The following is a 22,942-nucleotide window of genomic DNA, read 5'->3' as shown; positions in this document are numbered from 1 at the left end:
AGGCCAGAGCTTCATCCGTGAGGCATAAAGCCAACTGCAGTGCCCTTTCTTCATCCGACCACCCCCTAAAATGAGCTAACAGTTCAAACTGAGCATGAAAAGCTTCCCAATCCGCCTTACCGGAATACTTCGGGGTCTTAACAGATACGGACGCAGCCGGGAACTGGGCTTGTTTACATCCTGAGCCCCAGATTCCTCGTCACGCCGCATCGACGTCACCACTTCGGTCCGCCCACCAGAATCCGCGCGAAATACATTCGACGAAGCACTCATGCCCGCTTCAGCCGCCATCGCTCTAACGTCCTCCCTCAAGCGGCCTCTGCGCTCCGACGCCCTGGCGATCTCCTCAGACAGAGCCCCCGACGTCCATTCACACGCACCTCCTTGGCCATAATCGTCCCCTACCTCCACCTTCACTTTCGGATTCCCTCGAAGCATTTTCAATCCCCGTTCTCACCTACGGTAGCTAGCCACATAAGTCAGCTAGCTAGCTGGCTAACTTGTATCAACGTTTTTACTTCTGACACCAATGTAATGACCTGACTAGATCATAAATGAACAATTGTCCAGACAGAGGCTTGAGTTTACGAATTGACGGTTTATTACACCAACTTTACACAGGCTACTGTTTGGGCCGTAGCACACGCCAAATAGATGACAGATAACCCACAAGCCAATCGTGACCTTCTCTTGTGAAACCCAGACGTAAGAGAGAGAGAACAAAGGCTGAACCTGGTCTTAACTTCCAATGCTCCACCCCCCTGCCCAACCCCCCTCCACGCCACTCCGCCAACCACCAGGATGCCCGGCATCAGAACATTCCAGGCATTCCCGTGATTGGCAGATAGCAGGTTGATTGACAGGTCGGACCCCGCGAACACCGGGTACTGGTCAGTACAACACAACCACCTCCTAGCCTAACACATAACACACAGCTGTCTGTGCGGGTCGCTACAATACTTTATTACAAAGTAACAAGCCGAGCTGGTCCCACTAGCGGTTCTGGCGGGGGCCAGTGCCCCATGTGACAACAATTTTGGACCCCCTTGTTGCCCCCCTAAATGTGGAGTATGAAATAATTTTGACATAACACATTTTTACTTTCGTTCTTTTTTGACATCCGTTATTAGACAGTGGCAACGCGGAACACTAATTTAACCCACACATTTTGTAGAGGGGCGGCTTTAGGCGGAACACAACAGGATCGTACCATATGCATCTGTAAGTTTTTCTCTATTCAGAAGTTGTAAGAAATTCCGCACGAATATTATAGTTCAAGCACAAAGAAGGAAATATAGAGGTGAGTAAAATTGTTCATATGTTGTATTTGTATTAAAAGCATTACAGAAGTATACCGTTAGATCAGTTTATCTTAACCTGGCCGTTTGTTACTTTGTGGCAGTATGAAAAATGATAAAATATATTATCAACAAACTCATGGTGCTGAGTGTTTTTACTTAAAGGCAGTCGCTGTTTAAACTGGATAAGTCCTTTGCGCAACTGCAGTGAAGACTTCGCGCACCGTTCCCGCAATTTCGCATAAATTGTTGAGACACACCTCTAAACAAGAGAACGGAAAGTTTTCAGCTCTTCACGGTCGAAGACGGGATGTTTTAGCAGAAGTATTTTAGGTAAAATTACGCTGTTTTGTGGACGATGGTTAGTCCTTTTTTAAAATCGATTGTGCGTGGTGTAGAAGGCATCACATTCCACAGCGAATTTCGCTGCTAAGCAAATCACACCTCATTTTATAGCTTGGTTTGACCGTTATTCGTTGGCTTTGAAGTTTGTAGGTATTGCGAAGTTAACTTCCAGGCATTGCGAAGTTAACTTCCAGGCGACCATCCTTCTAGCTAACCGTATATTCTTAATAACAGAAAGTGCTGCTTCAACTTATCTCAGGTTTTCGTCTACCATGCGGCAGAGGCAACTTCTTTACCATCAAGATCAAACATTTTCTCTCAGCAGGTTATTTACAGCTTCCGTTGTGTTGTGTTACAGATTCACACGATAGAGAACACAGCAATTTTGACGGTCTGGGTCGAGGAAACGAAACGCAAACCAAGCAAGATAAATGTTTCCTTATCGGCTCGCTTGTCAGGTGGGTTTGTCTTGCTGGGTTTGTCATGCCACAACTGTTGAATGGTCGGTGTATGGAGGATGATCAGTGCTCGTTTTTAAAATTGCAAAATTTAAATGCTCAATTGAAATGCATGTGTATTTTCATATCCGTGTGCATGATTCATGCCACAATGAAATTGCAATGTTAAAATTAAGATGGCTGATTGGAAAAGGTAAATAGAAATTCTAAATTAAAATGGTGAACAGACTTTTAAATGGAAAGGGGATTTTTTATTTTACAACTTCCCAATGTAGCATTGTCTCTTCATTTTCAAAGTGTATGCAAATTGCTTTCTGGAAGCTTGAACCAGGAGAACAACACCACCACCATGCAATGAAACATCATAGCAGTGTAACGCTCTCTGTGCATTGATGTTTAGACTACTGTAACTGACAGGGTTCAAACTGCTCTCCTGTACACCAGAATAGCAACTGAACCTGCTAAATCTAGGCAATTTAGCTTAGGGAGCCAATGCAATTTCTCTGGTCTCAGGCATAGTTACACAACAATATCTAACATGTAATCTAACAATTCTGCAACAACTACCTAATACACACAAATCTAAGTAAGGAATGAAATAAGAATATATAAATATATGGATGAGCAATGGCAGAGCGGCATAGGCATGATGCAATAGATGGCGGAGGTCAAAGGATGTTTAATTGTAACCGAGGTGGTTCAGACCCTACATATTCATGATGAGTAGGGGTTTGAATGAAATTGGGATCCTTAATCTTAAAAAAAATCCCTATCTGAAAAGCCTATTTTGTAATATGTAGATCCATAAAGTAAACAACACAGTAGTTGCAGAAACTGACACTAAGAGCGTTGAAGTACAGGGCTCAACTTCTCTGCTGTTTTGGTGCCCTTTGGCCTCATTTAAAACTGTTGTGTAAATTTTACACTGAATATATGTGTGTGCCATTTCTGAAACGACTGTGCGCACACATTTTCAGAATTATAAACTTGGCATACGCATATTCTCATTTTATAAATCAGACCAGTCATAAAACTGTGTTTGTGAATAACTCTGCCTAAACACTTTTTATGGTGACAATAACACCCTTTATTTGTTGTATAATTTGGAACTATTGACATTAGGCCATGGCATGTGAAATAAGTAAATATTTTAGTTTATCAATAGATTATTGGGATTCAATGTCCTGCCTTTGTATAGGCTCAGAGATTAAAAAAGGCAATGATGTCGCACTGCTATTGCACAGCAATATTGTAGCCTAAGCATACTGTCAAATAATTTACATAAGCTACAAGTCTATTTACTTTGTTGGCAGGATGTTTTAATCTTTAGCAGTAATTTAGGCTGTATCTGGAAAAGGACTGTCCGTTTCTGAAAGAGAAAACAATGGCAAATTCTTGTGAACGTGTCAGCAGAAAGTTTTAATTCAACAGTGTTTTGCATCAACTATGATTGATTACCATCGAATTCTGAAACATTGTCTTAAGGCAGGCTACAAAAAGATGCAATAATAGTACTTACAGTAGGTCCTACTTCAATGTAAAATATAAACTGTTCGCCTGTTAAACTCGACTGTATACCGGTATAATAACCCACGTTGCCTATGATATTGCAAAACTTGAAATACATATAGCCTATCTATTTACTGGCCTACTAGGTCCAATTTAAATGAGAAATGCGCATTATCAATTGTTGTATGGCTCCTTCAGGAATATGAACCCGGTCTTCTGATTTTCGCTCTTCTCACTAACACATGGTCTAAAGTTTGTGGGGAGGTGAGCACATTCTCAATTTTTTTTAAATACATGTTTTTAAAAGCCAAATTTTGCGTTTTGGGGTATATTTTGTACATTCGCGTGGTTAATACATTTTTGGAGTCGACTCGCCACCACTACATCATTGTGGCTAACAGTTGGAAAAATAGCAGAGAAAGGCAAGCGACAGCAGCGAAGTCCTGAATGGCAGTACTTTGAGAACAAAATACAAACTTTACGATTTGGAATTGAGATACAATATTTGTGGCACAGGTGCAATCCTTAACCATCTGAAAGGGATGCTCAGTGAGACCCAAACTGTTGCTGGCAGTAGCACCGCTGCATTGTGAATTCACGTGGAATTAGAGCTCTCTATGCAAAAAAAGAAGGACCCTGTCTCAAAGATCATTTGTAAAAATCCAAATATCTTCATTGTAAAGCGTTTAAACACTGTTTCCCATGCTTGTTCAATGAACCATAAACAATTAATGAACATGCACCTGTGGAACGGTTGTTAAGACACTAACAGCTTACAGACGGTAGGCAATTAAGGTCACAGTTATTAAAACTTAGGACACTGAAGAGGCCTTTCTGCTGACTCTGAAAAGCACCAAAAGAAAGATGCCCAGGGTCCCTGCTCATCTGTTTGAACGTGCTGCAAGGAGGCATGAGGACTGCAGATGTGGCCAGGACAATAAATTGCAATGTCCGTACCGTGAGACGCCTAAGACGGCGCTACAGGGAGACAGAACGGACAACTGATCTTTCTCGCAGTTGCAGGCCACGTGTACCACCTGCACAGGATCGGTACATCTGAACATCACACCTGCGGGACAGGTACAGGATGGCAACAACTGCCTGAATTACACCAGTAATGCACAATCCCTCCATCAGTGCTCAGACTGGCCACAATAGGCTGGACTGAGGGCTGGATTGAGGGCCTGTTGTATGTAAGGCAGGTCCTCACCAGACATCACTGGCAACAACGTCGCCTATGGGCACAAACCCACCGTCGTTGGACTGGCAAAAAGTGCTCTTCACTGACTAGTCGCGGTTTGGTCTCACCAGGGGTGATGGTCGGATTTGCGTTTATCATCGGAGGAATGAGCGTTACACCAAGGCCTGTACTCTGGAGCGGGATCCATGTGGAGGGTCCGTCATGGTCTGGGGCGGTGTGTCGCAGCATCATCGAACTGAGCCTGTTCGTCATTACAGGCAATCTCAACTCTGTGCGTTACAGGGAATACATCCTCCTCCCTCATGTGGTACCCTTCCTGCAGGCTCATCCTGACATGACCCTCCAGCTTGACAATGCCACCAGCCATACTGCTCGTTCTGTGTGTGAATTCCTGCAAGACAGGAATGTCACTGTTCTGCCATGGCCAGCGACGAGCCCGGATCTCAATCCCATTGAGCACGTCTGGGGACCCCCCCCCAGAAGTGTCCAGGAACTTGCAGGTGCCCTGGTGGAAGAGTGGGTAACATCTCACAGCAAGAACTGGCAAATCTGGTGCAGTCCATGAGGAGGAGATGCACTGCAGTACATAATGCAGCTGGTGGCCACACCAGATACCAACTGTTACTTTTGATTTTGACCCCCCCCTTTTGTTCAAGGGCACATTATGTGACTAACAGAAATGGAATGTGAGAGGACATTTCTTTTTTTGCAGTTTATTTATTTATATATTTTTAATTCATTTTTAAAACAAAGGCAGTTTAAACGTAAAGCGAAATTGTCAGTTTGGTACATCCTGTAATGATGAGTAGGCCTATCCTTGCCTTAGACCTGAATAGTTGCATTTGTTCTGAGTCAATTTCCATACACTGAAAATTAACATGGACAATGTTACGTGAGAATGTTAAATTGGTTATTTGAAAAAATGAAAACATCCACTTTCGACTTCATTTTGCACAGTGCATTTAGGATTTTCTGTTTATTTGGCTTCTTTTTCCAATGACCATTTAGAATTTCTGAACCATTTTCTACTTTTTATTTCAACTTTGCAATTTAATTGTGGTATGAATCATGCACACTGATAGAAAAATGCATTTATAATTTTCAAACTGGCCCTGATCACGTTCCATATGGGTGACTGGTATGTGAATGTGTTTTGACACTTTTTTTTGTCAATGTGATTATTCTATCCATATGACTTGTATACAGTTCTTGTAAGTCGTGGCTATGTCGTGGCTATGATAGATTGTTATTTTCGGCTGTAGGACTGTGGTGTGAAGTTTGACACCATCCGCCGCTTCAAGCAGCATGTCCGCAGGAAGCAACATCAACAGGTGCGATTGTCATGCAGCTCATAATTGCTCAAGATGTGTTTTGTACAAACTGCATTTCTAAGCTATGCAGGCCAACCCTCCTTGAGAGCTACCGAGGGTGCAGGCTTTTGCTCCAGCCCTGCTTTAATACATCTGTTTCAGTTCATGGCCACAATGAACAGGTTATTTATCTTGTGTATTAGTGCAGGGCTGGAACAATAGCCAGTAGCTCTGCAGGAAGACTGTTTGCTGCCCCTGCCATAGGAACACTGCCTGTACAAACCACAGCAGGAAATCAAGGTCTTGTGATGAACTGAAACTCAGTGTACTTTTTGTTCAAGGACGTGCTTCAAGTTTGAGACATTAGTATTTTCATATGGCTGTTTTTTAAAATTTGCATTAAAATCACTACATGTTTTATCTGTCTGTCCCATCAACTACAGCAAGTGGCAGAGCTCTTCCAGACAGGTAGGGTGTGTCTCTTGTTGCAGAATGCTTGGAATTGTTTTTTGGGGTGTTAGATTTTTATCCAAAATGTGAAAAACGGATATAGAAAGGTTGCAGTGTAACAAAGTAACTGTCCAGTGAAAATCTCACTTTTTAAAAAGTTCATATTTTTACAGATACTGAAGATGTTTACTTGCCCTATATTTGTATTTGTGGCCGATTCATAAATCTGAGAAAAACACTTCAAAACCTCAAACTTGTATCTCACGCGGACCGCTTAAAAAATGCTTGCCATTTCCTCATCGAACATGTTATCTCCTTGAGGATGAGCTGGCCAATCAACGGTCTACTTGTGTAAAAAAAAAAATGTAATTACCGGTATACGCCCACTTTTGTTGGGGTACGCCTACACCATTCCAGCACAGAAAAGCTGCCTTTTAGCATATGATTACAATTTCTTGGAAGGATAACTATTTCACTGATATTGTAAGTAATTATAGATCATATTTCATATAAATCTGGAAACACTAGGTAGGTACTTTAAGTGCCTTGCTGAAGGACACATTGGCAGATTTTGTAATATATTTTTTTCCTTCACCTTGTTGGCTAGGGGATTCGAACTAGCGACCTATTGGTTACCAGCCCAACGCTCAAACCGATAAGAGTACCTTGGGTATGGTCTGTGCACTGTGCCAGGTTACCAGCATATGGTTGCTTTCTGTCAACCCAGTCACTATTCTGTGTCTCTGAGACAATAAATCTTAATTTAAAAAAGTAACAGTTTGGGAGAAGGGCTAACTGTTTTCCCTTTTTGTCTCCATGGGGGTTTTCTGTTAAGAGAATGTGTTTCTTGTTAAAAGGCTGAATGGCACTAAAGAGAGTGAGCAAAGACACTGTGTAATCCTGGGATTAAGTGTATTTATTGGTATAATTCTGTAATGGCCTATAGTTAAAACCTATAATGGCCCGTAGTATTATTGTGGTCCGATAATGGCATGTAGCAATCTTATAATTGCCTATAGTAATCTGTACTTTTTGGCGATTATGTATAGGCGCGCCACCAATATAATTGATCCAAGGAACTAGAGGGAGGGGAAACTGTCACGCTGGTATAAAGGATTTGGAGATGGGCACAGGAATACATAATTGGGGTTTAATACACCCAAAACAAACACGTATACAAAAACACTGGGATGTACCCAAACAAAAGAGCGAGGGTAACCTTGTTGAACGACACTGGACAATACAGACGTGAACAATAACCGACAAAGACGGAGGGATCAGAGGGCACATATATAATATACTAATCAGGGGAAATGGGAACCGTGTGTGTGTGTAATCAGACAAGACAGTCCGGGGTTGATAATGAGTCCCATTCAGTGAAGCCTTGAAAGCCGGTGACGTAGACCTCCGGAACTGGTGGATCGATTGAGCATCAGTACTGGGGGGATCTGTGACAGAAACCCCGCCTAGAGGGAAGGACTTAGATTTGGAAACAATGTTGGAGTAAAGCTGAGGGGATATGGTTATTAGCAAAACGTGGAGGGGCTATGAAACTTATATAAAAGGAGTGGACTGAGTCCGGCAGTTGCTCCATGAACGAACTCTACTTGTTACTTTGTATTAAAGTCTATTTGAATTCACAGTATCTGAGAGATTATTTAACCAATATTTCCACGACATCTCTCACCCTCCCACTTTCTCTTCCCCTCTCTCTCTCAGATGAGTACCACGGTCAAGGTAAGCCAATTCAAATCAAATCACATTTATTTATATAGCCCTTCGTACATCAGCTGATATCTCAAAGTGCTGTACAGAAACTCAGCCTAAAACCCCAAACAGCAAGCAATGCAGGTGTAGAAGCACGGTGGCTAGGAAAAACTCCCTAGACAGGCCAAAACCTAGGAAGAAACCTAGAGAGGAACCAGGCTATGTGGGGTGGCCAGTCCTCTTCTGGCTGTGCCGGGTGGAGATTATAACAGAACATGGCCAAGATGTTCAAATGTTCATAAATGACCAGCATGGTCGAATAATAACAAGGCAGAACAGTTGAAACTGGAGCAGCAGCACAGTCAGGTGGACCGGGGACAGCAAGGAGTCATCATGTCAGGTAGTCCTGGGGCACGATCCTAGGGCTCAGGTCCTCAGAGAGAGAGAGAAAGAAAGAGAGAATTAGAGAGAGCATATGTGGGGTGGCCCGTCCTCTTCTGGCTGTGCCGGGTGGAGATTATAACAGAACATGGCCAAGATGTTCAAATGTTCATAAATGACCAGCATGGTCGAATAATAGTAAGTTGAAACTGTTCTGCTGTCTTCAGTTAACAAAGTAGTTAACAGTGGACTTTAAGTGTAAACACTGGTAGACAAGTCTGAATCTGTTTTGTTATGGCCCTATTCCATTTCGATCCCTAGCCTGCTCTCCTAGCCCCTACCTCTTCAATGTTCACAATGTGAATGGACTAGATTGATCTCTCTGCTCTTTCTTTTGTTTAGTCTACTTTGCCCCTTTCTTGGTTCTGGAGAATCTGGCCAGGAAACCCGCAAACACCCCATATCCCATCATCGGTAAGTGTGTGTGTGTTTTTCTTTCTGACTTCTTCATTTGTGTATGTCTCAGGTCTGTGCCTGGTGACTTGTTTCTTTCTGACTTCTTCATTTGTGTATGTCTCAGGTCTGTGCCTGGTGACTTGTTTCTTTCTGACTTCTTCATTTGTGTATGTCTCAGGTCTGTGCCTGGTGACTTGTTTCTTTCTGACTTCTTCATTTGTGTATATCCCAGGTCTGTGCCTGGTGACATTGTGTGTCAGTCCAGAGGGGAGGGATACTTTCTACCTTTGTCACAGTTGTGAGGAGAAGTGTGGCCCAGGACAGATCATAGACCACCTCCTCTCTGCTGACCACCTCTCCAACTACTATGTAAATACACACACACACACACCAATTAAACTGCAGCCAGAGTAGTCTGTAATTGGTTTTGTTTCATTTTTGTGTGTATCAGAGCTACACAGACCCTGATGTGTTGAGTTTCTCCTGGATGCCTAACATGGATATGTTGAACCTCCTACGGCCGCTAGCTGTCAAAGAGATGGACAAGAATGGACCTGGAGTGCTACGGGTAACTACTGGTTTTCTCATTGTGATGGGTGTGTGTGCCGGGTCGGGCCTACTCACGTGTGTGTATTTGTGTGTAGGTGCTGGACATGCCTAAGAGTGTGTCTGTGAAGTTGAAGACAAGTGGCTACTCTAAAGGTACAACTGTCACATCACTGCTATTCATTGGTACAGTAAGAAGTTACTCCACACGATTAACTAACTTTCTTTCTGTCTCTCAGTCATGCAGGCCCTGACTCAGACTGACAGGCTGGCTGAGTGTATCAGAGGTGAGTGTGCATGTCCTTTTCTTTTCAATCACTTCTTTATATCTAGTTTAACATCTGTGTTGACTAAATCTATCCCTTTTTTCCTCTCACTACATCCCTCTTCCTCTCTAGCTGACAGACCAGAAAGGATGACTATACAAGAGTACCACAGAGACCCCAACAGGAAACACCCTCTGCTGGGTAGGAACCATTATCACAAACACAGTTGGAAGGGGAAAGAGGAAGGCTGTGACACAGTATGTCAGTGACCTCAAAATGGCGTGTGCACATTGCAGTAGACTCTGGTTCTAGAGACACATAACCACTAGCGTTGCACGGTGTACCGAGACTTTTTCGATACTATAACGTGAAAAGTGGTTCACTATTAGAATTTGTTACTTTCTGTCAAATGTGTCGTAAGTTTGAAAAGAAACTAAATGCATTGAACCTGTTAGAAAATGTATTCATTTGCCCGAGCTTATCATAAGAGATGAGCAGAAGGCATCAGTGATTTGTGTGCTGTGTGTGTGCCGTGCGTCTTTATCTAACGCTTTGTGTAGCCGTTAGTGATGCTAATAGGGTGGCGCACAATTGGCCCAGCGTCGTCCGGGTTATGGGAGGGTTTGGCTGGGGTAGGCCATCATTGTAAATAATATTTTTTTTCTTAACTGACTTGCCTAGTTAAATAATAAGTATTCAGGTAGATGGAAAGGCTTTCCCAAAAACCTTTTAAATTAAGTACAAATTAGCCTATGCCTACCTGGCAAATTAATTATTTGCATCAATCCAGTGGGCATTTGTTTTGCATACTCCATCACATGTGCACTACAGAAACACTGCTAACCAAACAGTGCTAATCTCATGCCACTTAATTTAAAAGGTAACTCAAACAGCAATCTTTGTGTGGTTTAAGCGTCGTTGTGGACTTAACACATTTATTGATTTTTCTAAAAAAAAAATAATAATAATAATTGAGCGAAAACCTAAAAGAAGTGGGAAAAATCTGTCACTTCTGCTGTGTTATCATTTTGGTATCATGACACTAAACCTTTTGTAGGTTTGTGATGGCCATCACCCAGCTGTTAGGTTGCCAAACGGAGATAAAGGATCAGTTGACGACTTCCTAGTTCAGAAGTCTCTTTATTCACAGCACACTAACACTGCCTCTCAGATCGACATCAATAAAGTAGTGTCCTACGCATGTTAGCGTTTTTCGTCATGAATCTTGTTCTGGAGGCAGCTCTGCAGAGAGGTCACTAGCTGGTACAGCCAGAGTCTCATAAAATCAGATTTTAAACGTAATCACACTGCTAACCCTAACCTTGAATTCAACATTTTTGTTTTTGTGAATGTTTACAGTGTAGACAGTCCCTTTTCTAGATGTGGGGCTGCGGGTTTTCGCAGAGCTAGACAGACGGAGGCCTCAATATTCAGCTAGACAGTGAGCATAAGTACAATGGCACGTTATTAATTTGCTTAATCAATGGTGGGGGTCTTTAGAATACCCCCAAAATTAACTTTAACCCTTCAATGGTCAGAGCATAAACCTGAAGTGAGTTCAAAAACATATGTTTGCAGTGAACATGTAGCCAGAGTAACAAGTTCAGTTGAACGATTTTTGAATGAACATTCTGAAATGTTAAGGTGAAACAAACAGCTACATTTTCTAACGATTACTGTTGCTTTTTAGCGACAATATTCAAACTGAAAACTACTTAGCTAAAAATCTACATGGCCACTTGATTATTTTTAGCGGTAGTTTAGACCCATAACAGACACTTACGTTCACCGTACAGTATCTTCTCCGACTGTTAGCAAACGTTGACGAACAATCGCGACCAACACAAAACAAATGGAATATGTTTGCTAACGTTGGCCAATGTTCACAAACTATTTCCCTTGTTGAATGCACCTGTGTGTCAGTGACTACCCCTAACTTCTGATCCTTTACTTGTGACCTGTAGGTCTACAGCACCTGGTGGAGTACTGCTGTGAAGGGCATGGCCAAAGGAGATCCTACCTCTGTCAGCTCTGCCGCCTTCCTGTCCCCTCACGGAGGGTCATCCAACACACACTCGGCTTCGACCACCTCTACTGGTACTTCGTAAGTAACTGTGTTTGTGTATCTGGGGACTCACACTTGGTAAGAATCTGCTACCAGCAACCAGTAATTTTCACTGAAAGGAGAATAGGACAGACGCACATAGACTTAAAGGTCGACCACAAGATTGCAAGCAACCAATGTTCTGCATTTCCAATATTATGCAAATTACTGCGAAGTGACCGCATGATAGCCAATCGGAAGAGGGCAAGCTCATGCAAGCAAGCTTCGACGTTAGCTAACCACACATTTTTTTCATGCAAGCTTTTTGAGGATACACCCGTGAGGTGGTGTATCAACTATTTCATCGCTCATTACCGCTTCAAGTGTGAGTCTGGTGTGTGTGTGTTACACCCTCTACTGGTATTTCTTGACTACCTCTGTATGTGTAGAAGGTGTTTCACCCCTCCACCCTCCTGATGAAGGACTGTTATAAAGAGTACAGCTGCAGGTTCATCGCCATGATCCTGGACCTGGCCAATCAGGTGCAAGACATCAGTCAGTCAGCCAATATGGAGATACAGGTGAACAATACCACACTCATATCTGTTGACTTCACCCCCAAACCAATAATTGAATCAATCTGACTGATAACCTAATGGTCTGTCTGTTTGTTACAGCAAGTTGTGTTGGAACCAGCAGTGTTCTCCTCAGTTGAGTTTTCTGTCTACACAGAGGGTGAGTAGACATGCATACAAACGCACTCTTTAAAATAATGAATAGATGTGGTCTAAGCCTCTGCCTCCAGAACACGTATACTGCTGTAGCATGGGGTTGAATCCAGCCAACTGCTATTTTAGCAACTCTTTCAGCAACCCACACCTCTTGAAAAAATGTCAATCATACATGCATATTTTGATTCTCAAATGTGTGTACACACTGTAGGGTCTCTATCACACACACACACACACACACTGACATGTGTTTGCTGTTTGTAGCTCTGAGGAAGTTGCAGACCATTAGGAGAGCTCGTAAGGAGGGCAGCCTTAAGACCAGCATTATACCTGGAGACAAACTGGGTACGTACTGGGAAGGAATGTTTTCACATGTTGCCTTGTTGAGAAGCACATCTCGAACTCTGTTCCATTTCTATTCCTCCCTCTGTTTGTATGACTTCTGCCTCTTGCTCAGTCACCCTCAAATCAAGGTTTATCGGTCACGTACACAGTTTTGCAGATGTTATCGCAGGTCCAATGCAGTACACACAATCTAAAAATAAAACAAAAAGAACAAACAATTTTAAGACTTATCAGAACGAGCAATGACTGAGTCCAGAATATAAATATTTACACTACATGACCACATACTTTTGGCCATCTGCTTGCCGAACATTTGTAAATAAGAATTTGCATTAATATGGAGGAGTCCCCCGTTGCTGCTGTAATAGCCTCCTCTCTTCTGGGAAGGCTTTCCACTAGATGTTGGAACATTGCTGCTTCCATTAATCCACAAGCATTAGTGAGGTCGGGCACTGATGTTGGGCGATTATGTCTGGCTCAAAGTCTCCGTTCTAATTCAATCCAAAGGTGTTTGATGGGGTTGAGGTCAGGGCTCTGTGCAGGCCAGTCAAGTTCTTCCACACAGATCTCAACAAACAATTTCTTTATGCATCTTGCTTTGTGCTTGGGGCATTGTCATGCTGAAACAGGAAGGGCCTTTGCCAAACTGATGGCAAAAAATGGAAACACAGAATCGTCTAAAATCCAATGGCGGCGAGCTTTACACCAGTCCAGCTGACGCTTGACATTGCGCATGGTGATCTGCGACTGCTTGGCCATGGGAACCCATTTCATGATGCTCCCTACAAACAGTTATTGTGTTGACGTTGCTTCCAGAGGCAGCTTGAAACTCAATAGTGAGTGTTGCAACCGAGGACATTCGAGTTTTACGCAGTTCAGCACTCGGCGGTCACATTCTGTAAAGCTTGTGTGGCCTACCACTTCGCGGCTGAGCTTTTGTTGCTCCTAGACGTTTCCACTTCACAATAACACTTACAGTTGACTGGGGCAGCTCTTGCAGGGCAGAAATTTGACGACCTGACTTGTTGGAAAGGTGGCATCCTATGACTGCCACGTTGAAAGTCGCTGAGCTCATCAGTACGGGCCATTATACTTCCAATGTTTTTCTGTGGCAATTGCATGGCTGTGCTCGGTTTTATACACCTGTCAGTAACAGGTGTGGCTGAAATAGCCTAATCAGCTAATTTTAAGGGTTGTCCACATACTTTTGGCCATGTAGTAAATGAATATAAAAGGTGCAGCTATGCCTTCTTCAAAAGGTAGAAGCACAGAATCGTCAGAACCCCCTTGACTTTTTCCCAATTTTTGTACAGTCTGAATTTTTCAAATGGATTCAATTGATTTGTCACTGGCCTACACACAATACCCCATTTAATATAAAAGTGGAATTATGTTTTTTTTTTTTTTTTATAAAAAAAACTTGTACAAATTGAATTAAATGAGAATTTAGTCGAAGTATTCAAACCCTTTTGTTATGCAAGCCTAAATAAGTTCAGGAGTAAAAATGTGCTTAATTTTTTATTTTATTTTACTTTTTATTTAACTAGGCAAGTCCGTTAACAAATTGTTATTTACAATGAAGGCCTAGGAACACTGGGTTAACTGCCTTTTTCAGGGGCAGAACTTTACCTTGTCAGCTCTGGGATTCAATCTAGCAACTTTTCGGTTACTGGCCCAACCACTAGGCTACCTGCTGCCCCACTTAACTTTACAAGTCAAATAATAAGTTGCATAGACAATAATAGGGTTTACATTTTTTCTTTTTAATGTCCAGCTCGTCTCTGTACCCCACATGTACATTTATCTGTAAGGTATCTCAGTTGAGCAGTGAATTTTAAACACATATTCAACCACAAAGACCAGGGAAGTTTTCCAATGCGTCGCGAAGAAGGGCAGCTATTGGTAGATGTGTAAAAATGGGAAAAAAAGCAGACGTTGAATATCCTTTTGAGTATGGTGAAGCTATTAATTACACTTTGGATTGGGTGTGTGTTGATACACTGTCACTACAAAGATACAGGTGTCCTTCCTAACTCTGACGGAGAGGAAGGAAACCGCTCAGGGTTTTTTATGATGCCAATAATGACTTTAAAACAGTTCCAGTTTAATGGCTGTGATAGAGACTTGAAGAAGGATCAACTACAACAGAGTTACTTTACAATACTAACCTAATTGACAGAGTGAAAAGAAGGAAGCCTGTACAGAATAAAACATTCTGAAACATGAATCCAGTTTGCAACAAGGCACTAAAATAATACTGCAAAAAATGTGGCAAAGCAATTAACTTTTTGTCCTGACTACTAAGTGTTATGCTTGGGGCAAATCCAATACAACACATTACTGAGTACCATTCTCCATGTTTTTAAGCATAGTGGTGGTTTTCAAAGTACAGAGATCCTTGGTGAAAACCTGCTCAGGACCTTAAACGGGGGCGAAGGTTCACCTTTCACCTTAAGCCCACAGCCAAGACAACACAGAAGTGGAATGGCCCAGCCAGAGCCCGGACTTGAACCTGATCTAACATCTGGAGAGACCTGAAAATAGCTGTGCAGCGACGCTCCCCATCCAACCTGATGGAGTTTGAGAGGATCTGCAGAGAAGAATGGGAGAAACTCTCCAAATACAGGTGTGCCAAGCTTGTAGCGTCATACCCAAGAAGACTCGAGGCTGTAATCGCTGCCATAGGTGCTTCAACAAAGTACTGAGTAAAGGGTCTGAATATTTATGTAAATGTTATTTCTTATTTTTTTATATACATTTGCAAACATTTCTAAACCTGTTTTTGCTTTGTCTTTATGGGGTATTGTGTGTAGATTGAGACTTTTTTTGTTGTAACAAAATGTGGGAAAAGTCATTGGGCCTGTAATTAACGAATGCACTGTTGAACTGTTAAAACCGGTTGTAAACATTTTATTAAAGTGACCAGTGTTCAATGACTCTATGTACATAGAGCAGTAGTCTAAGGTTCAGGGCAGGGTGCTGTGCGAAGGCCGGCTAGTGATGACTGTTTAACAGTCTGATGGCCTGGGGATGGAAGCTGTTTATTCACCCTGGGGTGTATTCAGGATCTATGGATGTTACTGGAGTGCTTTGTAAACGAAGTTCTGCTAAATTTGCTGGGTTGCAGAAGGTAGTCATATGGTGTTATCTAACTAGTCTCTCAATGGTATTCCATAACTTCTCTCTCCCCCTGACGTTGGCCTCAATGTATGTTCAACTCTTTACGTGGCCTCTAAAAGCACTATGAAACATAAATAAGACTAGGTTTTAACTACCTGCAGAGTACAATGTCGCAGGATCTCCTGTGAGCTGGTTCAGGGTACGTGGCTCTGGATGAATGTGCCGTACACACTACCTGACTAGCTCACTGGGCGAGAAGAGGAACTGCCCCAAAATAAATAGCTTTTCCAGTTGAAAGCTGCCTATGTGGCATCTATAGTAGTCATATACATAAATGATAGTTCAGTCGAGTACAGACTTAACTGAATGACAACCAAGACAGAATATAATAAGACATTTTATTTAATAGTTTGGGGTAGACCTCGTCTCTGAGGAATGCTAGTCATAGTCAGATGCTGATGACTTGTGTTGTAGCAATTCTATAGGAAGAGAGACTGCAGATTCTTTCAAACACTTATAAGATTGGCAAAAAAAGCTCAACGAACAGTGTTCTCTGCTTTTATAGAGAAGCACATCCTTTTTGTATATACGTGGCAGTCAGCAGATGGTGTGTAAAGACAATTAGTTGTCTGTTTTACATTTAAGATGTATGGTTGAGCCCTCGGGCTAACTGCATTCACAACAGCAAAACACTATGTGCTCCTTTCTGGAAGTTTCCATACATGTGACTTTCTGTAGATAGTAAACACACGGGATGTCACATGCTGCGGTCGCACCGAAGTGGACCTTATCTATATGACCAGTCTCATGACCCAGTCCCACAAAGACGAGTTTGTATTAAGTTAGAAAAAACTAGCATATAACGAGACGATTCTTTAAACAGTAAAACATTGGATAGCTTGACTAATTATGTAATTTTCCACATATTTTATCGAACGGGTGGCAACCCTAAGTCTAACTATTGCTGTTACATTGCACAACCTTCAATTTTATGTCATAATTATGTAAAATTCTGGCAAATTAGTTTGCAACGTGCCAGGCAGCCCAAACTGTTGCATATACCCTGACTCTGCGTGCAAGAGAAGTGACACAATTTCCCTAGTTAATATTGCCTGCTAACATGAATGAATTTTAACTAAATATGCAGATAAAAAAAAAATACTTGTATTGATTTTAAGAAAGGCATTGATGTTTATGGTTAGGTACATTCTTGCAACGATTGTGCTTTTTATCCCGCGAATGTGCTTCTGTTAAATCATCCCCCGTTTGGCGAAGTAGGCTGTGATTCGATGATAAATTAACAGGCACCCCATTGATTATATGCCACGTAGGACAAGCTAGTTAACCTAGTAATATCATCAACCATGTGTAGTTAACTAGTGATTATGTTAAGATTTTTTTTTTTTTAAATAAGATTAGTTTAATGCTAGCTTGCAACTTACCTTGGCACCTAGCTGAACTCGCGTATCAGGTGGCCACCCTGCCACACAGTTTCCTCGTGGAATGCAATGTAATCGGCCTCCACAAATGCAGATTACAGATTTTGTTATAAACTTGAAATTGGCCCTAATTAATCATCCGACCTCTAATCTAAACCAGATGTTCCCTGGCTATATAAGCTAAACTTGAATTGTGTCTAAGAGAGTCCAATGCTGGCTGCATCCAGTAAAGGTCTCCCCTGCGCAGGTCACTTAAGCAATAAGGCACAAGGGGGTGTGGTATATGGCTAATATACTACGGCTAGGGGTTGTTCTTACGCACAACGCAACACTGAGTGCCTGGATACAACCATTAGCCGTAGTATATTGGCCATATACCACTAACCCCCGAGATGCATTATTGCTATTATAAACTGGTTACCAACATAGTTAGAGCAGGAAAAATACATGTTTTGTCATACCTGTGGTTTATGGTCTGAACCATGGCTGTCAGCCAATCAGCATTCAGGACTCGAACCACCCAGTTTATAATATTGAATAAACCCTGGGTGAATGCTTAAGTGTTCTCTCAGAGCTCACACTGACCGTGGTAACATTGGAAGTTGGATATTCAACAGAAATGCAGCTCTATTGGTCTAGTTGGGGACAGTCAATAAGTAACACAATGTAAATGGGACAATATTTTCTAAATTTGATAGGTCCAAATTTCACTTACTTAGAAACCTCACCAATTGTAAGGCACCCCCCCGCACCTCTGAGTCAGAGGGGTTGGGTTAAATGCGGAAGACACATTTCAGTTGAATCCATTCAGTTGGAGATACCTAGTAAATTTTCCCTTTCCCTGAAGAGTAGCGGTCTGATCTCACCTCAGTCAAGCACTGACGCTAATTGGCAAAAGTTGGCTAAAATGAGGCGATATCAGCCCGTACAACCCCTCCTTAAATCGTCTGTCGTAGCTGAATCAGAATTAGTTAGGTAACATAGATAAGATGTTTTATTTACTTTATACTTGTCATTAGAATGTCTTATTTTGGACTATACTGTTGGCAGTTGCATTTTCTCTCCCTTCTCTAGGGAAAAGTCACTTGGGGCCCAGTGAGGGGAGAGGTCAGGCCTGTCTTTTACATGTCTGGTAATAGGCAGAATATCAGAAAGGGAGAAATCCAGCTTGAACATTGTCTTCATAATGAATATATCTGTGAAACCATGTGAAGGGCTCCACTATGTCTGTACTCCAGTCACTCCCTCCTTTTCCCACTGGGGGGAGGAGTATGGCAGTGTCTGGAACCATTGTATGTCCCCTCTGTTGCCCTTCTCTTGACCTAGTATATGACCTAGAGGCTCCGTGAGCTTGCCCAGTAGAAGGGGTGCATTTGAGATGGGAGTATCTAGAATTGACAATTGATATATGCCATTGGATGAGGTAATGTTTTGGTACTATGAAGTACCAAGAGACCAAACTGAATGATAATTTATAACTAATGCCATCTGGCTATGGGATACTCCTCTCTCAAGTAAAAGGCCCTTTGAAGTTCCTAATATCTGTGGTTTATCATGTGAGTTGGCTATAAAAGATACTAAGTCTTCTTTTGAAAGCACTCTCGGAGAATTAATTTATAGACACTGAATTGATCTGAGAGTCACAGGGCTATGGTGAAACTCATATTAATAAAAGATGAAGTTTATGTGGTGTGTGGTTTGTAACTCATCATTTAGTAATACAGGAAATGACCACGACACATCCCAGACACAGCACACTCGCACCCTACCTGAATACCTGGTTTATTTAAGGCTGAGGCTTGAAGCACCCCAGGTTTGCTAGAGCAGAGAGGTCATCGGAGTGGTCCTGTACAGGACATATCATGTATAGCAGAATGAGTTTGAGGTGGTTTCCAGATCTGGAAGGGGGCATGTGGAGGAGATTATGGAGAGTGGAATGTGCTGATGTAGAATGATTAAAGTAAAGGATGACTGTATAGAAAATAAGGTATTGCCCTCCCTTAATCAGTTTAAGTGACTGTGTTTCAGGTTGGCAGGACTCCTGATCCTCTCTCTCCCTCTGTTCTTACTTCTGCTCTGTGTTTGGCCAAGTGATTTCAATGTCCCCTCTCCCACTTCGCTAACACTTTATTTGGATAGTGTAGCTAACCCTTATCCTAACCCTATACTTAACTCCTAGCCTAGCCCTAACCTTAGCCCTAACCCTTACTCTTAACCGTAACCTTACCAAGCAGTTGCTTATCAACAGATTGTTTGTTGATAGTAAGTCTATCTAGATGCTCTGCAGATGGCCAATCAGGACTATCCAAATCAAGTGTTACCCCCTTCTTTCTCTGTTTAGAGTTGTGCCAGTCAGGGACTCTGTAACTCTCTGATGTTCTCTGTCTGGATCTTCTTTAGTTCCTTCCTCAGAAGGGTCAAATATTACCAAAGATGTTACCATGACTAACGTTCCTGAAGCTGTTCCTATGGAGACCAAGTCAAGCCCAGAGAAGACCTATGTCACACCTACAGCTGTTGAGACTGTAGCTACAGCAAGTACTGTTCCAGTTGTTACCAAAGCTACTAGCCAGAGCGGGACCTGTCGACTGCACTGTCAGGTGAGGAATACTGTTCCTCACACAAGGTAACACAGCCACAACTTCTAATTTACCTGGGGTTAAGTGTCTTTCAGTACTTAACCCCAGGTTAAGGTCCTGCTCCAGGACTGGTGACATGCCTCCTCTCTGTAATGTTGGCATGGTGGCTGCTCAACATGTTTACTTTACATCTGGAAATACTTAAACCCTCTCCCACACACTCTGAGGAACAGGAGGCTCAACAATTGTGTGTGTGTGTGCATCCCTGTCATCTCTGTATCCACTTCAGGACTGCAACGTGGTATGTGAGTCTGTGTCGCAGTACAAGTTACATGTGCGTCACTGGAAACACAAGGAGATGCTAGGAGTTATCTTTGAACCAGGTACTAGTGATGTTGACCACCAACCATAAAAAATCAACTACTGCATCGTTTCCCCATCATGCTGTACATCTTTTGAGAGTTACATTGTTTATGAACTATTTTTTTTCTTTCTCAGGGGACGAGGACAGTAAAGGTGAGTTTTCTGACTCCAATGAAATGTATATGTTTAATGCGTTCATCTCATTGTCCAGTTCTACTGGCCATCAAGATCACTGACAACATTCTTCCTTCCCTTCTCTCTGCCATTGGTATAGCCTGCATCCCATCCTTTACCTTGTATGAGTACATCCGGAGCTCAGAAAGAACTGAACCAATTATTGGTAAAGGGGTGTCCTCTTTTCAGAAAAATATCAGACTTTAATATTAAATATTATTATGCTGTTTTGTCTTAGTTGCGCTACCATACATACTGTACTCTGTCGGACTCCATTTCCCAGGTGTCTATCTGTTGGTGATGTGTTTGAGTACTGAGTGTTGGAAAACACCCTTCTACCTGTGTCACACCTGTCAGGAGATAATCCCTGCCAATCTCGTCATGACTCACCTCACCTCCACACTCCACCTTCGACGCACCCTGGTCAGTGTGCATATGTGTTGCTTTTTATATCACACTTTATGGCTATGGCTGCTTCTAAATGATTTTTCACACATCTAAGTTGTGCTTATGAAGCATTATGAATGCTTTATAAAGTCTGTGTATACATTGTAGTTAGTTGAAAGTGGGAGCTCTATCTCTCTGTATCAGATGTACCAGAGTCCGCAGTGTCTGCCATTCGGGTGGGGGACAGAGATGGGCCTGGAGGTCCTGAAGACTTTGGCCTGGGAGGAGGAGAGAGTCCGAGGAGAGAGAGACAATGTACTGAAGGTAGGGAAAGATTGGGGGAGAAGGGGAGGTTGCTCTGGAGATGTGAAGGTTTATGGTCTCATTCCATTTATTGCCCTCTCTCCCCCAGGTGTTTGATATTCCTGACAGTGTTTTCCACAGCATTAAGATGTCCACCTACTCCTCCGGTAAGACATCTCCCCACTAAAAATAATAATATATTTATTTTTTATATAGCGCATTTCATTACAAAGGGAATCTCAAAAGATACTTTTAAAAACATGTAGGGTTGTGGCAGGTTCAGTCTTAGGCGCTGGTCTTCCACAGCTTATAATGTTGATGCTGATAGTGTTGATGCAGTTGAGAGTTGTAGTGGAGGGTGTGTCGACGGTACAGGGAGGGAGAAGTGTCAGTCGGATAGACAGGACCGACGCTCTTCATTGGGCACCTCGCAGTCTCTTCCTCCGTAGGTAGGCTGCATCATCAACTGCCGAAAGTCTAGCACCCCCTGCATTCATGTCCTCTGTCTGTTCTCTCTTGCGCTCGCTCACTCTCATCCTCAAGCCATGAAGAAACTCAAGAACTTCCATCGTTATCTAAAAGGTTAGTAGACGTTCATCATAAAGTTTCTCTGGTGTCATAAGAGGAGCAATCAGGGCTCTAAGAATGTTTGTCTCTGTGTGTTATCCTATAGTTGACAGGCCGCTGACATTTTCCGCCCATCTAAAAAACAAAGACCGGAGGATTCCTATGCTGGGTGAGTGCAGACCAAAATGAAAACAGAATCGAAAGGGTTTAAACTAAGTAAAAACATTGTGAAGTGGAAGCGGAAGCAGACACAGAAAGCAGGCATATAGAAATTAGACAAAGTGGACATATGGGAAGTGGACATACAGAAGCACAAATGCTATACAAACAGTAAGTGCTTGTTGTGGAGGTTCTTACCTTACCCTCTGATGGGTATTAACCACTATAGCTTTGTGGAAATATCTGTTTTACCATCTGTGCCTCTGTATCCTTTTTGTGTTACTGATGTATGTAACAATGAGGCCTCTGAATCCTCTTGGACCACTCACATACTGCACAGTACAGTCTGTCCTCTGAATGACTTCAGTGTTAGAACATCCTGCGTCCAAGGGAATATGTGGTTTACACATGCATTTAGTTTCCTTACCTTTTTATACGGTGCTCTGTCCCTTAGATATATTAGTATTAATTGCATGGATTCCATAGATTGAGGTGGAGGAGACTCCGTTTGTATGCTACTTCTATACTACTCTTCCTGGCTGGTCGTTAAGAAAATCTTGAATTGGATTCAAGTGTTTGTCGTTTTGTTCTCGGTATCGACAAACAGTATTCAAGACTACTTAAAGACACATAACTTCGACATCTCAAACACCCTTTTATACGTTAGAGGAGTCTCTTTTGTCCTAAACCTATGGAATCCAAACAACAGTGTTCATAATAAATCCCGTTCCAAAAAGATAGTAAATACATTATGGAAACCAGTTGTCCATTGGAAGAGATGTTCTAATCACAAGTCTTAAACCA

At 42.3% G+C, this 22,942-nt stretch overlaps 1 protein-coding gene and 1 long non-coding RNA gene across 2 annotated transcripts in view; both read left to right on the top strand.

Annotated features, from left to right (window-relative positions):
* Nucleotides 1-1,309: 1,309 nt before the first annotated feature.
* On the top strand, nt 1,310-6,223 carry LOC127909905 (uncharacterized). Its single transcript, XR_008072901.1, has 3 exons — nt 1,310-1,631; nt 2,002-2,101; nt 6,074-6,223. It is a non-coding gene; the product is annotated as an uncharacterized LOC127909905 (long non-coding RNA).
* A 184-nt stretch (nt 6,224-6,407) lies between these two features.
* LOC118398981 (uncharacterized) overlaps nt 6,408-22,942 on the top strand; it is a 97,545-nt gene continuing 81,010 nt past the window's right edge. Inside the window, exons 1-22 of the mRNA XM_052472369.1 lie at nt 6,408-6,421; nt 6,565-6,589; nt 8,291-8,308; nt 9,062-9,133; nt 9,348-9,484; nt 9,567-9,683; nt 9,760-9,817; nt 9,901-9,948; nt 10,060-10,128; nt 11,892-12,031; nt 12,421-12,552; nt 12,649-12,706; nt 12,967-13,047; nt 20,007-20,206; nt 20,475-20,568; nt 20,684-20,701; nt 20,823-20,888; nt 21,006-21,145; nt 21,314-21,433; nt 21,522-21,579; nt 21,956-21,994; nt 22,086-22,148. Of these exons, the coding sequence (XP_052328329.1) occupies nt 9,603-9,683; nt 9,760-9,817; nt 9,901-9,948; nt 10,060-10,128; nt 11,892-12,031; nt 12,421-12,552; nt 12,649-12,706; nt 12,967-13,047; nt 20,007-20,206; nt 20,475-20,568; nt 20,684-20,701; nt 20,823-20,888; nt 21,006-21,145; nt 21,314-21,433; nt 21,522-21,579; nt 21,956-21,994; nt 22,086-22,148 (1,465 nt within the window). The 5' untranslated portion in view covers nt 6,408-6,421; nt 6,565-6,589; nt 8,291-8,308; ... (1 more) ...; nt 9,348-9,484; nt 9,567-9,602. The remainder of the gene's footprint in view (nt 6,422-6,564; nt 6,590-8,290; nt 8,309-9,061; nt 9,134-9,347; nt 9,485-9,566; nt 9,684-9,759; nt 9,818-9,900; nt 9,949-10,059; nt 10,129-11,891; nt 12,032-12,420; nt 12,553-12,648; nt 12,707-12,966; nt 13,048-20,006; nt 20,207-20,474; nt 20,569-20,683; nt 20,702-20,822; nt 20,889-21,005; nt 21,146-21,313; nt 21,434-21,521; nt 21,580-21,955; nt 21,995-22,085; nt 22,149-22,942) is intronic.

Source organism: Oncorhynchus keta, chromosome 20 (genome assembly GCF_023373465.1).
Source record: "Oncorhynchus keta strain PuntledgeMale-10-30-2019 chromosome 20, Oket_V2, whole genome shotgun sequence".
Taxonomy (NCBI): Eukaryota; Metazoa; Chordata; class Actinopteri; order Salmoniformes; family Salmonidae; genus Oncorhynchus; species Oncorhynchus keta.
The sequence above is the reverse complement of the archived record's forward strand: the minus strand, read 5'-3'. Positions and strand labels throughout refer to the sequence as shown.